Source organism: Zeus faber (genome assembly GCF_960531495.2).
Source record: "Zeus faber genome assembly, chromosome: 3".
Taxonomy (NCBI): Eukaryota; Metazoa; Chordata; class Actinopteri; order Zeiformes; family Zeidae; genus Zeus; species Zeus faber.
This window is the reverse complement of record NC_137190.1, coordinates 14,767,264-14,790,291: the sequence shown is the minus strand read 5'-3', so window position 1 is coordinate 14,790,291 and position 23,028 is coordinate 14,767,264. Positions and strand designations below refer to the sequence as shown.

Sequence of the window (23,028 nt, the reverse complement as noted above, 5' to 3'; positions counted from 1 at the left end):
GGTCTGTAAACAAACTAACAAAAATAAAACACTGATCCCCATTGTGATTTTAGCGTGCGTATGTTTCCGAGCGTGCGTGTTTGTGGGCCTATGTCGGCGGGTTTGCATGTGTCATTGGTGTGTCAAATATTTGCTCATTAAATGACGCAAACATCCACAGGCGGAGTTGGGTCTGGAGAGAGGAACAAGATGCCACGATAAAAGGGGCTTTCAAACAGGGTGACCCCAAGCCCCACACACACACACACACACACACACACACACACACACACTATGCAAATGGCAGAAGCCGTTAGAACAGGGGTTCCCAAACTGGGGGACACGGCCCACCCGGGATCCGTGAAGGAATTGTACAGAAGACGGTCAACTGCAAAATGATGATGATTATTATTTTCATGATATATGTTCTAGCTTGTGTATTTGTTTGTTTAAATTTTTTTGGGGGGGCAGGGGGGAGTATCGTCCTCTGTATTTTGAATAAACACGTGCTGGCATTTTAAAGGCTCTCCCTCGTCCTTAAACATGGCAAGTGTCTGTCAGTGCGCGTGTGTCAGCGTGTGTCAGCGTGTGTTGTGTGTTCTCCACCTGCGGTTTGGCAGCAGCTCAGCGTCAGTGTAGTTCCGGTCGCGATGGTCTCCACTGAAAATGACACGACCGTCCCTGATTAACCTGTAGCGGGAAATCCGCCCGTTAGGCCACGACGGCTGATCCCAGTGCAGCTCCGTTGCCGTGGCGTTCACGGTCAGGTGTCTCGGCGTTGACCACACGCCTGGAGGTGAGAGAAGGAGAACAGTGCTCGAGCCCTTTCCGAACCGGGCACACTTCACACAATCACAGCCCGGCGGAACGCAGAGAGTCTTGAGAAATAGAGGCCAGGAAAATGGACCGAATTTTATTATTTAATAATTGTTAAATGGTATTAATTTAATCACAAAATAAGTGTAAACTATACAATTCTGTGCTTAATGAATTTGAGTGAAAAGATTTTCAGCGGAATAAAGAATGTTTCACATATTTTGCAGCAGAGAAGAATGTTTTGCTGAATAATAATATACAAAAATATATACAGAATATATATATATAGTACGTATATATAAAAATACTGTATATACTCAATGTAAACATTTTGTAAAAGATTTGGAAAACACTATGTTGTATAAACCCATCGCAAAATACACAATTAACATGATCTCCATTGTGTCCGACATAGAGGAAGAGATGGAGAGGAAGGAGAGAGAGAGAGAGAGAGAGAGAGAGAGCGAGCGGAGGGGCAGAGAGCAGGGGGAGAAGGGGAGGGGAGAAAGAAGGGACAGCGGGAGGCACACTTGAAAAAGGATGTATAGAAAGGAGGAGAAAGGGGGGTAAAAGATAAAAAGGTGGCGGCAGAAAGATGAAAAAGGGGGTTGTATAAATGAAAAGACAAAAAAGGAAAAGTGAGAAGTAACGGGGCAGACACTGGGAAAAACTAAATGTAAATCAAATCAACGAGATGTGAAATAAAACAAGAGCAAAGAATGCTGTTAAATGGACGGAACAGGGAAGTTTCCAAATTCAAACATTGACTCTTATTACAGTACAGGGGCGTTAATCACTTGTTTTTGATATTACTGTAATGTAGTTTGATTAATACAAGTCATAACAGGTACATTCCAAAGAAAATCTGAATTTCAAAAACGATCATTTCAAATAAAACAACAACCACAAAACAACACATCGCAATCTCAGTGCACACGTTTTTTAAATGTATTTTATTCAATATGAAACAGAAATTATGTTTTGGGACAAATTTCAAACAGACAAAACCGCCCAAAGATTTTGTATTAATAATAACTGACGTTACACTAATTTAACAGTATTTTGACAAATACCTTTATAAAATGTTGCTCTCATATGAATGATAGAGTTAAGAGTGTTAAGGGTGTCTTCATTCTTTGTGATATTTTGTTTTCTATTGTGTGTGTGTGTGTGTGTGTGTGTGTGTGTGTGGTTACCAGCAGGGGAAGCTTGCAGGGTGCGTCCTGTGGAGGGCTCGCTGCTTCCACAGCCAACAGCGGTACAGGCGACCACCACAAAACTATAGTCTGTGTACGGCTGCAGACCTGTCTCACACACACACACACACACACACACACACACACACACACACACACACACACACACACACACACACACACACACACACACACACACACACACACACACACACACACACACACACACACACACACACACACACACACAAAATATTTAGGCTCTAATTTCCACATCATCATTTCACATCACATACAATCACACTGTAACATATGTACACATATAGATTTAGATTCATACTATACACTCACATCGATCTTTTTAATAAAGATTATTGACATTTATTTGTAAGCACGGGCGTCATTGGAGTGAACAGGACGCACAAACGGAAATAAATGAACGAGTAAAAGCAGAAGAAAAAAGACAGAAAAGAGGAATGACTCCTCAGCCCACCACATCCCTACGCTTTTTTCTGTTTCCCCAGCTCTGTGTCTCCCGTCCCTCCGACCCCCCGCCCCACCCACCCCACCCACCCCAACCCCTCCTCTCTCAACGGATGGATCCATATCTGTCTGTGTTAAATTATGCATGCTATAACTCAATAATGAAACAACGTAAAGATGGGCAGCGTCAGAGCTGACATGGGATAGGAGCGGCTTGCTGCTGTAATGTCATCAGCTTTTGATCTATGATAATTATGATACCTCTGTATGCGTTAAGGCTACACCGTCCCGCCATGATTTATTTATGGGCTCTGCCTATGTACGGCGGAAAAATGAAACATAAAAAAAAAAAGAAAAAAAGAAAAAATCAACCCGAGTGGTTGTTTGGCCGTTGTGATACCGGGACATGGTTTGATTTTGTGTTATTCACTTCTTTGACTTTTGGGAAAACGTTTAATGAAAAAAAATAACACATTAAAAAAAAGGCTATTCTCTTGAGTTGAAGTCGAGTTGAAGTAGCCTAAAGTAACCAACTTTTGGTTGATTCTATTCTATCTTATTTTGTTTAAACCACACACACTACATGCAGGATGGATGAATAGAGGGACTTGTGGATGACCGTACAATGTGTGTATGAAAGGTGAGAGATGAGACAATTTGGATTCACGGGTCAACGAGCCATGAATTGTTTTTAAATCAGGAAGGCTGCGTAAATGTGATTGTTATCATATATCAAACTATAGTTCAGCAATGCTCACCTCCTTCAGCGTTAAAATCTAACAAAAGGAATTTAACAGAAAATTCATAAATATTGTAGTTTATATTGAAAAGTAAAGTCTAAAATCAAATAGAAATAAAAATGCATTTGAAATTGGAATTGTTTGATAGGAATGTCGGTGACCAATTTCACTTAAACTGATCATCTTTAAATCAAATTATTAATTTTCTATATTTTATTACATTTTGACATCGTTCTTTTTTACAATTTGATCACGTATTAGAAAGAGACCGAATTCAAGACTGAAAATAAAAACAATTTATGGCTGTTTTGGTGGCTTTTTTTGCAATGGCTTTTCTTGTCTAAGCAGAGAAATTACTTTTAAAATAACTTAGAATCTAGATTCCAGGTTCCATTCTCAACTATGTCTTGCAGTCTATTGTGTCTAGCAGCCAGTGTGTCAATGTGTGTGCTGCAAACGCACGCACGCACGCACAGACACACAGACACACAGACACACACACACACACACCATGGTATTACACACAGCAGCAGCAGTTTGCCACGCTTCCTCACGTCCCTTTCTACTGCTTAGCCTGCTTAACATGCCTTGCAGCCTTCCACGCTTAACACAACCCCTGATCAATGTGTGTGTGTGTGTGTGTGTGTGTGTGTGTGTAAAAATGTTCTCACAATGTTACCCCTTGTTTGGGTTAAATAAAGGAAATCTGCCAGGCATACTAAAGTACTATGGGTGAAGCTTAAAGCTCCAATGCACTATTTAGGAATCCAACTATTGTGTGTGTGTGTGTGTGTGTGTGTATGTGTGTGTGTGTGTGTGTGTGTGTGTGTATGTGTGTGTCCATGCTTGTGTGCGACTGCTTGTATGTGTGCGTGTTTGGGGCTTTAGCATGGTAAATAATGTCTAACCTCATAGTGATGTCATTTGTTGTAACATTGCGGAGCGCGGCGCTGGGTTGAGACAGCGGATCAGAATGTAAATCATATTGGAAAGTGAGATTGGCTGCGCTGCGTTGAAAGACTCAGATTTATGAGGTGATTGAGATGCCTTTGGAAATGTTGCAAATTGACGTATGGGACGAAGCCAACGCGGATGATGTAGTGAGGAAGATTGGAAAAGTCATAAAAAGTGAAGATTGCAACATTTTTTTGTCAGGTTTGTAAAATGATCTCAAAATAAGGAAATCACTTTCTATCTCAAGTTTAAGAGTTGAAGTTAGAAGAAAACATTTCAATCAGAAAAAAAGTTAATATCTCTTTTATCAATTCATTCTGCCCAATCCGGTCGTATACATTTAGACGAGGTGAGTGTTTAAAATTGTCAATGACTTGCGCATGCTATTTGCGAATAACCTTTAAGAGAATTCAAGAGTCAATTATCTCAATTATTCATGGTGTTTCCCCCCCCCCCCCTTTTATTTATTTATCTTTAATTAAGAACTGAAGCCAATCATGTTCTCTCTTCATACGTACACGGGCGCTCGTTGAAACGGATGCACACGCCTGTGCTCACACACACACACACACACACACACACACACACACACACACACACACACACACACACACACACACACGCCTTTCCAGTTTCTGTTGGGCATTAATCAGAGCTCGGCCTGTAGGGGCCAGTGTTGCTCCGCTGTAGAACCAAGCCGCCTCCGTGCGAGTGTGTGTTTGAGTGTGTGTGCACGCGTTCGTCAGTGTGCCAGCGCATATGTGTTTACCTGCCTGCACTTACTGATATGTGCACGTGAGTGTGCACACGTGCTCTGGCCCAAAAGTGTGTATACCTGCCTGTGTGTGCGTGTGTGTGTGTGTGTGTGCGTGTGTGCTTGTGTGTGTGTGTGTGTGTGTGCATGTATGTGTGCGTTAAGCAAAAGACAGAGGAAACTTCAATCATTTTAACACAACAGTCATCTCCGGGAAGCAGGAACGGAGGGACAGAGCGATGGATGGGACGGCCATTCAATCTTAAGCAGCTAGCGCCTCGCTAACACATAGGGAGACAGCGCTGTCACCTCGAGAGAAGGAACACAGAGGCAGGGAGGTGAGTGTGTGTGTGTGTGTGTGTGTGTGTGTGTGTGTGCATGTGTATGCACTGTGTGTTAGTGTGTGAGACCAATAGAATGAAGCAAAGGACAAACATGACACTATGGAGGTAAGTGAGATAGGAAAAAAGAGAGTGAGAAAGAGAAGGACAGAGAGACGAGAGAGAGGGAGTATGAAAAGGAGTAGAGCGAGAGACAAGGAGAAAAGAGAGAAAGGTAAAGGGAGAGAGAGAGGGAAGGGGAGTGAGAGAAGGGAGGAATAAGGCCATTTGTGCTAAAGCTTATTCTTGTGTGTGTGTGTGTGTGTGTGTGTGTGTGTGTGTGTGTGTGTGTGTGTGTGTGTGTGTGTGTGTGTGTGTGTGTGTGTGTGTGTGTGTGTGTGTGTGTGTGTGTGTGTGTGTGAATGCAGCCAGGAGACAGTGGTAATAACTGATTTAAGAAGGCATTTTATTGACAGGCTGCCATTCCCAGTTTGCATTAAAGAATATGATAGTCTGCTGGTCAAGGCCTCAAGACCACAACAGCCACTTGATACGGAACAAGACGGAGAGGGAGAGAGAAAGAGAGAGAGAAGGAAATAGACGTGAAACATAGTGAGAAAAAGGAATACAGATATATAAGAGAGCAAGAGAGAGAAGAGGAGACAGATCCATCCAGAAAGCGAGACGGAGAGAAAATGGAGAAAAAAAAGGAGGAAGAAAGGACAGAGAAAAAGAATAGAGGGGGGGAGAGAGAGAGAGAGAGAGAGAGAGAGAGAGAGAGAGAGAGAGAGAGAGAGAGAGAGAGAGAGAGAGCTTTGATAACACCACTTCTAAATAATTAAGTTTGACTTCCTGTCTGTGGCTCCCTAATGCAGAGACGGTCTGGAAGCGTGTGGTGAGATCAGGTTCACAAACACACACACACACACACACACACACACACACACACACACACACACACACACACACACACACACACACACACACACACACACACACCTTAAAGAGATTTGGAAGAGTTTGAGAAGAAAACATTCTTGAACTTTTTCTCTCTGAGTTGGAACTGATATGTGAACGTTGTTTTATGTTTCCATGGTTTTTGTTTGTTTGTTTGTTGTCTCCTAAATGGTTTATTTAAAATGGAGAATGTGAAACTCAAGAAGAAAAAAACAAACAAACAAGAAACAACGAAAAAAGATCAAATGTGTGTCCCCTTGACCGGCCTTCCTGTTTTAAACCCTGAGCGTTGCACTACACCGCCACCAGCTGCGTGCTCACATATCCATCCACCTCTCGGTGCTCCACCCGCCCCCTCCTCTCCCATGCAAACGTTGCTTCTCTCCATCCCAACTTGAGGCTTTTGGATGACGGAGAGAAAACTCTGCTCTGCTCCTTTTCACCTCCCAGCTCCGTCTTTATTTCACTCTTCTATCCAGCTCTATTTTTGCACCCTTTCAAAAGAGAGGGCGTTCCCTCGGCAGAGAGAGCAAGACGAGGGGGATCCCCCACACACTTTTTGTACATATATCATCATTGTTTGGTATTTATATTTACACACTATTTTACATATTTACATATTGTATTACATATTTACATATTATAATATATTTACAATTATCGAAATGAAAGCAAAATCTTGGCGAATATTGTTTACGATAGAGAATTATTCACAATATACTAAATTGTTTTATATTGCATTAGATAGTATATTAAATCAATTCCTTCTATTTTTTTATCCAATAAGCTGAGTGTGCTCCGTTCCTGCCTCTGGTCTTAGCACCTTCAGCAGGAACAAATCAAAAGGCACAAACTCAGGGGGGGCGGGGGGGGCATTAATAAATAAAATAACATTCTATTCCCTGCTGTTCTGAATTAATAATGAACCTACAAAAGACCAATTAAACACATGATTTATGCCATAATCTATATAATTGTCTACGATAATTCATCGTGAGCTAATGATGGCAATATTTAATATCAATTCACATGGGGAAATCCTAGTTATGTTTAGTTCTTGTGATAAAATGTCACTTTTCGGTAACTGCTATTAATAGAGGCCTTTTTATTACTCTTTCCGAAGGGAAATAATTGTTACACAGCAGAGCAAGAACGAAACCAATGGTACTTCTCTGTCTTGAAATCACTTTTGTCATGGCACTCTTTTTAGATTGCAACGATTTAAAACCAGGGCTACAGAAATATTCTGACAAACAGAACAACTTTAATGCTGCTTCCAACAACGAGGGCGAAGAAGGAAAATTCTTCAATGTTGGTATGTTGATGGTAACAATGTGAAATTTAAATGGTCCAGTGGGGTACTTTTTATCTATAAGCAACATCTTGGTTAGCTTTCATTTTTCCTGTTCATATAACATCTCACTTTAAAATACATATGATTCAAAATTGCCTAGGCTTGTAGGCAAATATATAAAATAAGAAATAAAAAAATAATAATAATTAATCTGACATTTGCGAAAAATCATTTTACAAATGTCACTTTTTGATCATTAAAATAAGACACCCAATGACTTTGCTGTGATATATGTGTTACTCAATGTGCTTTGAAATAACTGGAAGTTACTGCACATCGAGGCAATCAATCTCAGATGAAGCTCTGGAACGCTTGAGTTTATCAAAGTTACTTCCATGTGTCGTAAAAAAAAAAGAACACACCTCATTTCTACGGGCTGACACATCCTTGGCCCTGCAGACATCCCAGGCAGGCCCACTCCGGTTCCGGTACAATCAATCTAAAATATCAACACTATTCAGAGCGAGAAAGCGCCACGCAACTTGAGATTCTTCCGGTGCGGGCGAGCGCAGCGGGGGCCGCTTTGCGGTGTTGCTCCGACAGTGCGAAGTGCTTTCATGGGACGGAGCGAGGGGATGAAAAATGGCGTATTAAACATTAAGGATGAGGGAGTAGCAGGGCAATTATTTCCGCTCATATTTCACTGAAAACACTTAGTTACATCCATCCATCTTTCCATCTTCTCTGCCGGTTTCTCTTGAGACGCTCCTGTTCTCACCACTTGTCCCTGCTTTTTTTTATTTATTTGTTTTACTTACCGTAGGTCTTATTGTATTTAGTGTTGATTTAATTTTATCTTGTGATTTATATTTGTATCTCCTTTATTTCCCTTCAGTACTGCATCAACACACTTTAGCGCTTTCGGTATAAATCTCGCTCACCCCCCCCCCCCCCCTCTCTCTGCTTTGTATAACGCCCAGGGTGGAGGTGGAAGAGGTGCAACGAAGCCCCGGCTAATAACATCCATGATTTATCTGCCGGCTATTCATTACAATAACACTGAACAAGGAGAGCGAGACTTTGTGTGAAGGCGTATTTTCCCGAACCATTAAAATTAACATTATTTTTCCTTCGCAAACAAATCGCTTAACGCGAGCATTATGACTTCATTTCTGCTGTTTTTTTTGACAGTGGAAATTAAGTTATCTACTGATTTTTTGGTATAGAAGCTGAAGAGCCCCCAACATTTAGTCACATTTCCCCTCTGTATCCAGGGACAGAAAGATGAGACAATAAAGGAGACATTTTGTCTCTTGTCTTTCTTCAACCACTTTTTTTTAGAGACAATAAGAGATCAATCTGTAGAGAGAAGCAGAATGGGAGAGATGATAGAAGAACTATAGAGAACAACTGAGAAAGCAAGATCGAGGGAGAGCAAGAGGGAGTGAATAAAAGGGACGGAGAGAGAGAGAGAGAGAGAGAGAGAGAGAAAAAAGACAAAAAAAAAGACAGACAGAGAGCGCCCCTGGAGTGGTTTTGGCCGATTAGACAGGGTTTTCCTCAAGTCTCACCGAGGGGCAGAGAAAATTCATACACACACGCTGGTTGGTTATACTGGCACAGTATTACAACACACACACACACACACACACACACACACACACACACACACACACACACACACACACACACACACACACACACACACACACACACACACTCCTAACCATAACAATCTCCTAGCCATACAAGCCAACTACAGGCACCAGGGGAATAGTATATTGGCAACTGGCGAAGCCAACACCTGGTGCAGGTCCAAGCAGCGGAGTTTTGAAAACTAAAACACCGCAGATTTTCTGCTTTGTTTTAGTTAAATATGAGGTCCGGGCAATAAATGTAGTCGAGGGAGGAATTAAATAGCGTTTTGTGGAGGTAAATATTCTTTATTTAGGTGCATATATGTATGATCCGCTGTATGAGCCTTTAAACAGGTGTGTGTGATAGCATTTCTCTTCTGTCTCTACTGTGTGTGTGTGTTGGTTTGTGTGTGTGTGTGTGTGTGTGTGTGTGTGTGTGTGTGTGTGTGTGTGTGTGTGTGTGTGAGTGTGCGCACGCGCTGGGCAAGAAATCATGGCGGGAATTAGGTGTAAATATAGTCACTGGATGACTTACAGGAAGTAAATCATCGATAAAAACACCCATACCCACAATGCCATTGGTTTGGTTTGTGCAAAGTGGACCAGCGTGGGCAATGCAGAACATTTGATAAACCAGGTTCCCACTCCACCACAGTGTGTCTGCTGAGTATCTTACCAGTCACTGTGTAATTTCGGGGTCCGTGAGTGTGTGTGTGGATGGTTCCCGCTCCCGTCTGGTTCAGGTGGTACGACTGTACGACGCCGTTGGCCCGGCTTGGTTCAGACCAGCTTACGTAGAGGGATGAGGGGCTTAGGGCTGTTACCGCAGGAGATGGTACCTCGTCCGGAACCCCCTGGACGGTCACCACCACCACCTGAAGACACAAAAAAAACCTCCCATGTTCAGACGCAGAAACACATAGAAGGCACACATACAGCACATGCAAAAACAAAGGGGACATTAAGGGTACATTTCACTTTCTTTCCTTGCACAAAACAGCAAAAGAAGAGAGACAAACTTGGACTCTGGCTGATAGGAGCAAGATAAAAGGTTTAATATTGTATGGAATACCAGACTTAAGCAAATCAAAATTATTATTAACAGAAACAAATAAAATAAATGTAAAAAAACAGTGCCCTCTCATTAATTCAAGTGCTTACTTCAAATGCTTTGTCTATGCCGGTGTGGTCTAAAAAGAGAACGTGAGGGTCATTTTTATTTCCACAAAATAAAAATCACAATACAAAAACTGTATTGTGAACTGACATAAACTGCGGATTACAGCCGCCCATCTTTGACCCTGAACACTGCCTCGCGGTGGAAACTCACTCAGAGAGAAACCAGGATGGGATGTGTCACTCCCGGACAAAAAGTAAATCAACTTGTGGCGTGTGGAAAAACACCGGGTTTCTTCCTTTTGGAAGAAAAATATTTATTAACAATGTCTTGAAGACTGCGGAATTGAAAAAATATATATATGACCTTCTCTATAACAATTCTATAAATGAGCGCTGTCCGGAAATGGGCCCGAAAAAAACATACCGCCAAGCTGTAGGGAATCACTCAGACTCTGCATCACTACAAAACCTCCATCAGGGGAAGGCTGGCGTGTTCAGAGATCTGCGAGGTGAACATTTCACGGCTGCTCGGGGTCTGAACATGTGACAGGATGGCATCTCCAAGCGCCGCATCGCTCCGTTGCTTACACGCGCCTTAATACATATATTCTGCACTTACAGCCCCAATGAATATAATAAGGACCTGTATCCAGTTACCAAATGAGGGACGTTTTAGCAGGGCCTCCTACATTACAAACCTTGATGGGTCGGGAGTGTCCCACCCGCCGGGTTTTTGCGGGCGCGGCGAGTGTCCGGCTCTTTGTTCATTTTCAGCGTAGTGGCTGCGAGCGCCTGTGGACGCCGGCTGAATGTCGAGACCAAAGAATCACAGGGCAATCTGCTGCTAATAGCGAGAGGGATATCCTGCCTTAATAGACTGTCACTAACACTTCCCCTACCTGTCCCACACGCTGCTACGCTATTAGGACGCTGTTACCTCAGCTGAACCAACACACAAATAAACACAAAGACCAAACACACGCACACTGAAACACCCACACTCAAAGGAGCTCGAGACGCAGCGGTAAAAGAGATGAAAGAAAGATTTCCCGTTTGATAGGTCATTACTTACTCTCTTAGGTTTTTTGTGAGATTTATGTCAAGCAAATTAATGGCAATTAATAAATTAAGAGCATTTAAGCTCCTCTCCATGCTCCTATACTTATCCTTTGAAACAGAAAAAAAAGAATTCTTCCGTCAAAATTGATACTGAGTTTAAAAAAGTTTGCTTGGGAAACTTCACTGCCAAACCGCAACTACAGAGAACAGAGTGATGCTTACGACAACCCACGAGGGCCCGGTGTTGCACTCAAATGACGCTTGGACGCACAGAGGTTGCAGAGTGATTTAGAAATACAGACAGAAATATTTTGAACCGGGAAGCGTGAAGCAGGGGAATCACCGGGTGGCTTTAAATAAATAGTGATGTTACAATGGAGGGGAAATAGCCAAACAACTGAGGAAAAAAACAAAAAAAGGAGAAGACAGGAATGGCACATGGGACGGACTGAATGATAGAAGACAAGTGGAAGAGAGAACAGGGGAGGACTGAGGGCCAATCGCTCTTCTTTGCTCACTAAGTGACCAACCGTATTACATCAGCAGCTGCTGTTGTCCTGTTGTCGCAGTAGCTGTGGTTGGGGCGGGGGCGAGAGAGAGAGAGAGAGAGAGAGAGAGAGAGAGAGACTGTCTGTAGGTGCTGAGGCCAGGTAATTGCAGTGGTGTATTGGTTTAGCACAAGTTAGTCTGTAATTGGGAATGTTTGGCCAATTTTCAGCGGTGTACAAACTAATACAACTCACTCACTTTCAACCTAATGCCACTGTGTGTGTGTGTGTGTGTGTGTGTGTGTGTGTGTGTGTGTGTGTGTGTGTGCGTGCGTGCGAGAGAGACAGAGAGAGAGAGAGAGAGAGAGAGAGAGAGAGAGAGAGAGAGCGCGTTTCTTAGAGGAGGTTAGGGCGAGCGTGCGTGCCGAGCTTGTGTCTTGGTGAGATGACGTGTGTGTGTCAGTGAAGAGGCAGAGCGGAGACGGAGGGAACGGTGGCGAAGGAAAACGAAGAGCAGAATGGAGAGGAGACAGAAAACAACTTAAAAAACAGTTCGAAAGAAGAACAACGAAAACAAACATCAACGCGCACGGGCGCTCGCAATCCGTCCCTCCCGGCCCTTCCTCCTCCTCCTCGCTCCGCCTTCTCCACCCCTCTCTCCGTTCCCTCCTCATCCATCCGCCCGATGCTACTCCGTGCGCCATCCCTCTGGACATTCATCTCCATTTGAATTATCAATCTGACGCTCTTCTCTTCTCCTCCTCACACTCTATCTATTCTCCCCTTCCTTCTTCCGTTGGACCAAACCAGACCTCCTCTTCTACCCCCACCGTCCCGTCAATCTGCTCCACTGTTGGCATGTGCACGGGGCTTCATGTTTAAGCAAAAAAAATGTGCACACCAAAATAATGAGATCTAAAATTAGAAAGAAGGGGAAAAAAAACCTTACAGAAAGCAACAACTAGATAGGCCGCTTTCATCGAGAGCTTTCATCACCTCTAAGCCGGAAAAATTAATTGTTGTGGTGATATCAGCTGAGCTACAGCCAGAAAGATAGCGTGGGGGGGAGTTCTGTGTGAAGCTATTACGGATGCTATCTCAGACATCAGGTGGGCTCAGCAAATCCACAGCCGGGCGGAAGGAAAGGGGGAAAAAAAAAAGAAAAAATAGAAAACAGGCCTAAATAACAAGTTGTTCCGACACGGCAGCGGTGCAGAGTTCACACGGAGCGTAAAGCATCACATATTGCACTTCTTAAAGTGGCACAAAGACACACCACTTAATACAGAATTCACATTACAAATGTGAGGCCAATGATCCCTGACCATCTGTACTGAGAACAGAACGCTGGACCGACATGTTCAGAGATGAGAAAAGTGTGAGAAAAGTGTAAATATTACACTTAAACCTTTCAAATGAAGCAACGGTTTGCGAGAGCACATTCAGAGGTGTATTTGGTGTTTTACGACCTAGAAAAGTGACTTTACCTTTGCTTTCATTAAATAACCAACCAAACTTTACTCAACAGCTACAGTCATTTCCAGAGTTCTTTGAAAGTTGCATACAGTGTATAGTACACAATCCTTCAGGTGGACTCCGTACTGCCTTCAAGGAAAGCACCAAACTTACACAGAACATCCCTCAGCAACCACTGGGTTCGAGTGAACACTACGATGAGAACAGGGGGATAGAAAACCGAGGGGAGAATTCACAAAAGTATTGCGCGGCTTTTGCGGCCGCTGAACAGTTGTTACGGTGACGGTGTTAGCGCCTGCAGAGGCCTGGTGCTGACTGCGCCGACGAAAACAAAGGCGGCGTTGCCGATCCCCTCCCTGCGCGATCGGAACACGTACAGCTGTCAAGTTAAACATAGGGATTTGAAAACGATGGAAATGGTCCTGCGCCCCTTAGATCAGCGTGAAGCCCCCCCCACGCCCGTCCCACAGGGTACGCTTAGTGCGCGACGGGGATTTTGCGATCAGGCGCACGGGTCTCTCAACGGGTCTCCCCGTTACGCGTCTGACTGCAAAATCCCCGTTGCGCCTTGCGCGTAACGGGGACACCCCATTGGGAGACCCCGTTGGGGGTCTCCCTGTGCATCTGATCGCAAAATCCCCGTTGCGGGTTACGCATACCCCGTTGGAGGTCTCCCCATGCCTTGTTTTTGAAGTTATAGTTACAGTTACTAGATCGCTACCACTTCAGGGGACATCAATTTACAGCCACTACTGACAATAATTCGGAGAGGATCAATGCAGCAAATAACATTTTTTGATTGAACTTATATAATTGTTGATCAAATTGAAATGAGAAACACACACACACCCACACCCACACACACACACACACACACACACACACACACACACACACACACACTCCTATGAATTCACACAAAGACTCACTCACCCGTTCGCTGTCAGAACATCCAGCTTGGTTGCAGGCCCGTAGTTGGTAGCCGTACTCCTGGAATGGTTTGATCCCACCGACATCGGTGAAGCTGTATTCATCTCCGCGGTAACGCTCTTGCCCGTCACGCAGAACAACGTAGTGGGTGATGTCACCTGGTGAAACAAACAATCTAAGATGGTGGTTCCCAAGGTAGGACCCGGGGATTCCCAGGGGTCCTTGAAAAGGTTCCAGGGGTCCAGGACAAAATCACCAATGGTGAAACTTGACCATTATTTCATTTACCAGATGTTAGCACCATTAATGAAGAATGCACTCATATGTATAGTACAGGCAGGTATGGAAGTTTGGAATGAATCAAATCTAACAATAAAAATCTTCTGGGTCCCAGAGACAAACTCTTATCATGTGGTCTGGGTGGGTAATGCATATCCAACTTAGGGTCCTTGTTATGAAAAAGCTTGATAATCACTGTTCTCGGTGATCTAAGGTAATTCATATAAACTGTATATTATGACATTCTTTGTCGGAAAATTCCCTATTTCCCTTGGAGTTTAGAGTGTACGGTCGGCACCAGATAAGCACAACCATAAATCGTTGGTTGTCCTGCAGCATGCCTGACACTTGCAGACAATGGTCTTGAAATATGTCACGTCTGAAGCAGTTAAAATGAGGAACAGCTCGGAGAGCAGATGTTTTAGCACCTTGTTCAGTTTCTGCACTAGATACATGTTCATCTTCTTTCATCTTCCATGGGCTCTCAGATCGCAAACAATACCCAACTTGCGAGTGGTTGTTTCTGAGGTGATTGTAGCGAAGACCTACGTCAAACATCTACCCTGTCATGTGCTGCTGTTGCAAAGGCGCTGTGTGGTCAAAACCGGCCACCCGACAGACAGAGTTACTACGTACCATTAGGCCTGGCGGGGGCCTGCCAAAGGAGCTGGACGACATCATCCCGGTCACCTAGGCGACTCCAGCGGGGCGGGGCTACTCCCCAGGGCGTGTCCTCATTGGTGGTCACCGTAATGGCGTCACTGGAGCCCTTCCCAAAGCTGTTCCAAGCTCTCACTCTGTACTCGTAGGTGGTGAAAGGCTCCAAGTCAACCTCTGCATACAAAGACACGAGGGAGGGAAGGAATGGAGGGAGATAATAGTTACTTTATGACTTGAGAAACCATAAACACTAAGTCATAAGTGCCAAGTCTAAATCCTTGACTGCAATAACATCAGTTGTTGATATAACATGAATTTGAGGGGATTAATAACGTGTGAACTAATCTTTTATTGGGTTATGACATATTTCAATGTATTGCATTTCGGAAAAATCAGATAAAATCTGTTCAAGTATATAAAACATTGAAGCTGTTAAGGTACCAATAATTTAATGATCAACAGATAATCATGTATTTTGGGTTTTTGTTCATTAAATAAATAAATAAAAAAGTAAAAAATTAAAAAAAATTTTTTTAAGTTTTATCTTGAACATTAAAAATGCTTTCCTGGGCAGGGGAGAGTGTGTCAGCCGGCGTACAAAACATGCCAATAACAACCAGTTATTTGCATCATACACTGGGATTAAAGGCTAAAATAACCATGGACTGAGGAAAGTGCTCCAAATAAAGTTTGTCTAAAATCTTTCAAGCAATACTTGACTGGAAAGGGCTATCTCTGACAGCACCCAGAGCTCCTTCCCTGAGCGTGTTTGGAGTCGCATTGACAGCGTAAGCAGATAATATATGACACGCAGGGTATACCAAACATATGGACTATCACTGGTGCCTAAACCATTATTGGTGACAGATTCTTAATAGCCCTGCTGGAGCGGTTTACAATGCAGCTTGGAAATATTCACACACATACTGTACGCACAGTCGCACAATGTATTGTTTTAGGAGTGCTGAGGGACTGCTGCTGTAAATAGGACTTTGTTTTAAACACCAGTCTGGGACTCTTGTCTTTACTGCCTCCGTATACCAAGCATGTGCATGCACACACAGTCTCCCTCACACACACACACACACACACACACACACACACACACACACACACACACACACACACACACACACACACACACACACACACACACACACACACACACACACACACACACACACGTATGCACACAGTGGACAACAGTCTGAAAATGTGGGCAAAGATGCAGACAAACATACGTAATCTATATATTTGAATAAAAAATAATTATGATAAATGTATGTTGTTCACTACTTGGCTTGCATACAGTGTATGAAAATAAGTGTATGTTTGCATGGTGTCAGGAGTACATAACACACGCTATCCTACCTGTGTGTGTGTGTATGTGTGTGTGTGTGTGTGCTCGTGTTGTGTGTGTGTGTGCGTGTGTGTGTGTGTGTGTGTGTGTCTGTGTGTGTGTGAAACATCTGGTGTATGGTGGGGAGGCGACAGCTTTATGTGCTTCTGCCCAGATGGTGTCACAGCATTGCCTAGAAACACTCTTATCCTAACCGCCCCATGCCAGCCAGCACACACACACACACACACACACACACACACACACACACACACACACACACACACACACACACGCCACACACACGCCACACACACGCACACGCACGCACACGCACGCACACGCACACTGCACAACCCTATGGGCCTGCACATAACACATATGTTTAAATTACCACACACACAGGATTAATGGTATGATATTGCAATTCGACACACGCTGTCATAAAAAGAAACACATGCATGTGTACTCAAGACTCAAAAATTCTTCCTTCCATCCTTCTTCCAGCTGTAAAATAAGAATGTACATAATATTAATATGTAATGATTAAATTCTTCCTTCAGCTGTAACATAAGAATGTACACAATATTATTATGTACATTCTTATGTTGCAGCTGAAGGAAGAATTTCTGAGTCTTGAGTACACACCCATGTGTTTTGTGTGCTTGTATATAACATATGTGCATTATGTGTATATGTATAAGCACACAAAACATATTAGTTTTGATGAAACAGACATAACCACCCAAATACGGTATATAATGTGTTGAAAAGGTCAGAATCACACACACACACACACACACACACACACACACACACACACACACACACACACACACACACACACACACACACAGACACACACAGACACACACAGACACACACACTCCCTTCGGACTGATAAACAGCAGAAAATGTTGAAATGCCATTTAAACACCCATCTCTAAGTTTTAATGATACACTAGCTGCAGCGCTGAGAGAGTTACTGCGTTACAGCTATTAATGTACATTGCAACAGCTGTCCCACTGTGTGTGTGTGTGTGTGTGTGTGTGTGTGTGTGTGTGTAAACCATTTATGTGTGCATGTGTATAAGTATGAGTGAATGCTGAAGGGCATCTGTTTCTGAAGCAAGAAGTAGTAATTGCAGAAGTTAATGCTGAAAATCTATATTCGACACTGCATTGTGCAGATGCCCATCTTCTCAGGTCGCAGGTTATATTCCAGATGGCTGCATTCTATCTTAATTGTACTTGCGAGTAGGTGAGGGAGATGAAATGAGTTTCCCTTTTTTGTTTAATCAACGCTTCAACTTAAACTCACTCATTTTCTTCAAAAACATATCAGCACCATTTTAAAAAGTCAACACGCTGAGGGGCAAATCCACAAATTACATTACATTACAAATGACTTGCGTTGCTTTGAGGCCGCTAAACCTGCAAAAATAACAAAAAGCAACTGTAAAGGCTGAAATGCATTCCAAACTGTGCTGCCCCGCAAATAGCATCTCAGTGGGCTGGTGCTATTTGCACTTATTTAAATTAGGTACTATTCATAAATTTGGTGCAAAATTGGCGAAAAATTGGCCCTGCATGGGCCGACCCTGCATTTATAAGAGGTGTCACGCCCAGACTTTCCAGTGATCTGTAAATAATATTTTGACATTATTATTATAATTATTAATACTGTCACTTGTTGAAACTTTTAATCATTTATCGGCTAAAAAAGGCGTTTAACCACACATGGCATTGAACCTCATAGGACCACGGACAGCTCCGCAGCGGCCAGCGCTGAAGAAAATTAACTTTGTGGGAGAGTAAAATATATAATAAATAAAAATGTTACATGTACATGGTACATGTTCTATAGTCACCGCACGTAAACCCAAAAATTACAAAGTCAATTGTTAACTAAAAGTATGGCGTTTGAATTCCCGATCGCTGTGGATCCGCAATCAGACGCAAAACAAGGGAAAATTGCACACTGCCACAAAGCTTTAAGGGCGTGTCTGTGCTGTCATGTCAATGCAATATCTTTTGTAAATCAGGCGTTGAGACGGCACAGAGATAGTGGCTGCAATTGATGTGCAATTCATGGCGGTATTAGCGCCGGCAATCCATTTTTGGTGAATTCATCCCTGAGTGTATATAGTCTCATATAACCCCAGAATGCACGCCCCCCCCCCTCGCAAAAAAGGGTTATGATTCCAGTTACTAATTCAATGTATTCATCATTTCTAAATTTATTTAATAAGGGATTTGAAAAATATACAAATAAAATGTACATGTACAGAACACTGTGACACCGTGGATTTAACTTGTCTAAACTCTAAAATCTTTCGTAAATCTTTATTTGTATAGCACTTTTTAAAACATGGTTACAAAGTGCTTTACAGCAGTGCTGCAGGTAGCATAAAATAAACACAACCGAAGAAAGATTAAAAACAGACAGAACGGACATAACATATTTTTATAAAATGATCAGCTGATAAGCTGGGTTTCTAGGCTGCTCATGCATCAGGTTTCAAGTAAGGGAAGCAAATACTTCACAGTAACTACATCACCACACTGGTACACACACACACTGGTACACACATATTACCTGTGAAAGTGTATCTGTTGGCTCCTCCACTGTAGACGACCGCTTGCAGAGTTGGACAGAGGCCTGCTTCAGACCACCGCTCAGGTCTGCCGGTGTGTGCGCCTTCCGCCGCGTCCCTCAGCGTATTGAGTTGGTGGACGTTTGCTTTCAGGTCTACGGTTCCAGCTCCGCGCTCTCTGCGCGTTTCGGGCGGAGATGGCACGGCCGCGGAAGGCCCGACAGCGTGTGCGTGCGTGGCGTTGTGTGCGTGTTCAGTCTGGACCCACGTGCAGGCGGTCACGGACGGATCCACGTCGCAGGAACCGCAGTAGGCTGTGGAGGCCGCAGCGACAGGACACACGGCTCCCTGCAAACACTGAGGCTGAGACAGGGAGAGGGAGAGGGTCGTAGGGAGAGACACAAAGATAGTAAGGATGGGAAGGAAAGGGGAGAAAGAACAAAGAGAAAAGAGAGAGGGAAAGAAACAAGCTCCAACTTTTAGATCCTTTGACACTAAACATGAATAGATCCATCACTTACATGAATGAACTGTCCCATGTTTTTTTACACTGTGCATTAGGGAATTGCCTAATACAGTATAGCTGTAAAAAATGGACACGCCATAAAAAAAATCTTTGTTATGTTCTACTTTATATTCTCAAAACATTGCGTGGATAAATTCAGCATTGTGATTTCAGAACTAATTTGCTGACCAGATTCAACATTATATAATAAAACAGTAGCGGGCCACGCTAAATTGTCTTACTGCCCGGACCCTCGGCCTGTGGTGTGAGACCCCTGATCTAAAGGCTAAAGGGTTTTCTCTGACAGTCCATGACAACACACACACACACACACACACACACACACACACACACACACACACACACACACACACACACACACACACACACACACACACACACACACACACACACACACACACACACACACACACACACACACACACACAGAGTTCTGTCAGGAATAGCCGTGCATGTGTAATGCTGCCGGTCGCCACATGACTCTCTGATAGACACAAAATAAAAAAAAGAGATGTTCATATAAACACCTGTGTGAAAAGCCCAGATGTGGGGCGGTCGGCGCACACGTGCCGTCGGGGGTCGTATCCAATCCCGTTGCAGCATTCCTCTTTCTCGTGTATGACCCTTGACCCACAGCACTGCAGCATCAATGTGCTGTTGCCAGCTGGGTGCATTGTGGGATATCCATCATGGCCCAGGCAGCAGAGAGCGGTGGAGGAGTTGATGTACTCCTGACCACAACAGACAAAACCTAAAGGCAACAAGACGTAGAGGTTAGTACACTTTGAAAGGTGTTTCACGGCGGTGCCTCATCATTCAGGTTTTTTTTTTTTTTTTATTTCGGGGAAAATATTCGGTCTGGCATCTTGCCCTTTGACCTGTGTCCATCGACAATTCTATCAGCGACCCTGACTCTCGATGAAGATGAGCGCGCTCCTCCCGGAGCTCCACAGGGAGATGGGCCTGACGGGGGCAGCGAGCGTCGTCGGCGCTGTTGACACGCTGCACCTTGATCTGCTAACTCAGCTCCTCGTGCCGCTGAACTTCATCTCCTCCTCCTCCTCCTCCTCCTCCTCCTCCTCTTCCTCCCACCCTATACAGTCTCCCTTTTCCTCCCATCGTTATGCTCTCGATTCCGTTCCATTGAGGAGGTACTTTCGTGATCCTGGGTGAACAGCCACACTGTTCACTGTTCAAGGCTGTGTGCTGTCCCATCTTTTCACACAGCGCCCCGACTCTCCTTCATAACCTTCACGAATCCTATCCTCGCCCGCTCTCCTCTGGACGGGAATTAAATTCCGCTTATTCTGGTCATCTTCTCTGTTTTCTCCCCTCCTTCCTCTTCCTTCCTTCCTCTTATGATAATATTCAGTCTGCGCCGGCGAAGAAGTGTTGAGAAGGGGAAGGTGTGTTTTCCGGGGGAACTGCCATCTCTGACAGTGATAGGTGATGTCTGTCTGCCGCCACTTCACCTTCAGCGGCAAGGTGACATTTTAAATACAAACTATCTCTCCATTTCCCTGTAAATGTGTTGCGGGTGAATATGAAATGCTTTCATTCTTCATATCCCGCGGCACTTTGTATTTCCAATTCAAATAACTTTAGTCACTTTGAAAGATTGACAAATCAAGCCGATTTTAATGCCTTTGGGTTATTTAAGTCTTAGTATAAAAACATTTGTATCCTTGTTGAATCATGTAGTTATAGGAATTTAAAAAGGGGTTTCGCCCGACAGACTTTCCTGTCATACGAAAACACTTAACGCAGATATTCAATCAAGAAAAGAAAAGGAAGGAAAAGAAAAAGGAAACCTTGTTTTTCCATAAAATCCTACTCGGAACAACTCCGGGACCAGGACAGTTGGAGCCCCTTCCCGTTGGACTCTCACATTCAAACGTGTTCACACCTCAAACCAGCGCAAAGACATCAAAAAACAAACCCACTCGTCAGTCAGAGAGCACTTCAAAAATGAGCGAAGAACTCTGGCTGCGTGGTGATTGTTCAGCTTGGAGTGACATTTGCCTGGATAGCATGCAGTACTTAGGAAATTTATCTGAGCAGCTCGGCAACATGCTGATCTGTGGGACAATCCACCCCCAGCTGTTGCGCCCATTTTATTTGACTGCAGACATTAAACACTGAGTCATTTCATGGCTTCATGGCCCGGCCCTTTAATAGTACTGTAGCTAGTTGTGGAGTGATGAATGGCTAATTGTTTAACGCCCTCATCAGTGTTCATCCTTTGCACAGATAAAATGTCATTAATTTAAACGCCCATTTCACTCGAGAGGGGGAAAAAAGCAGAGAATGGCAGATATTCTCCCCCGTGATGTTCCACCGCATTCCATCCTCGCATCCATCACGAGCATTGTCTGACAGGAAGATGCGCATGTGTGTGAGTGTGTGTGTGTGTGTGTGTGTGTGTGTGTGTGTGTGTGTGTGTGTGTGTGTGTGTGTGTGTGTGTGTGTGTGTGTGTGTGTGACATAAAGGCAGTCTGACGGCTGCTAACTCACTTAGTGGAGGCAGCTGTTGCAGAGCCAGGGGTTGGTGGCCAATTCCCCCAGCGCCTTACTTCAGCTTCAATGACGTGCAAATAAACAGCTCAACACTTTTCCAAAATAGCTTTTCTCCGCCTCCCCCGTCTCTCCTCCTTCGCCTTTGCTCCTACATTCTTCCGGACAACCATCCATCTGCTAGTCATAGGTCTTTAGCTAGGGCCACATTACGTGATTTTCAAGGCCAATTTGGCAACGATTTGAGATCGGTGTACTGAATTTTACCACTAGGTAATAGGTTACCAAATTTCACAAGCATGAGTTCCACCTTAAGCTCCAACCTTAAGCTGCAGAACCAAACATGCCGTTGGCAACATGCTAAGCTTAGCTCAAGCTGACGGGTGCATGACTGAGTCAGTCACACTATGGCGAGTACAGATGAGTCTGACACACAGGAGCTAGAAATTTTCGGGTTCCCAGTGAACTACGATAGCAATGGAGAGCGAGAGCTAAAATCGGACGAGGACTGTCTGTCGCCGTTGTTCGACAGTTGTAGGGAACAGTGTGGAAACAGATTTAAAACACTGCTCCTCAAGCATGCGTTTTAATTGATATTATTCTACTGTCTACCAATCAGCCACAACATTAAAACCACTGACAGGTGAGGTGAATAACATTGCTCATCTGCTTCCAATGGCACCTGTCAAGGGGTACTAGGCAGCAAGTGAACAGTCAGTTCTTGAAGTTGATGTGTTGGAAGCAAGAAAATTGGGCGAGTGTAAGGATCTGAACGACCGTGACAAGGTAAAAATTGTGATGGCTAGACGACTGGGTCAGAGCATCACCAAAACAGCAGGTCTTGTGGGGTGTTCCTGGTATGCAGTGGTTGGTACCAAAAGTTGTCCAAGGAAGGACAACCGGTGAACCGG

The 23,028-nt window shown here is 43.8% G+C and overlaps 1 protein-coding gene across 1 annotated transcript in view; it reads right to left on the bottom strand.

The window, feature by feature from the left end:
* The window catches only part of ush2a (Usher syndrome 2A (autosomal recessive, mild)), a gene marked incomplete at both ends in the record, with an annotated part of 168,128 nt that overhangs the window by 38,408 nt on the left and 106,692 nt on the right, over window positions 1-23,028 (bottom strand). Inside the window, 7 exon segments of the mRNA XM_079997229.1 lie at window positions 586-769; window positions 1,992-2,099; window positions 9,807-10,005; window positions 14,206-14,360; window positions 15,118-15,315; window positions 19,080-19,440; window positions 20,131-20,354. Coding sequence (XP_079853355.1) covers window positions 586-769; window positions 1,992-2,099; window positions 9,807-10,005; window positions 14,206-14,360; window positions 15,118-15,315; window positions 19,080-19,440; window positions 20,131-20,354 — 1,429 coding nt within the window.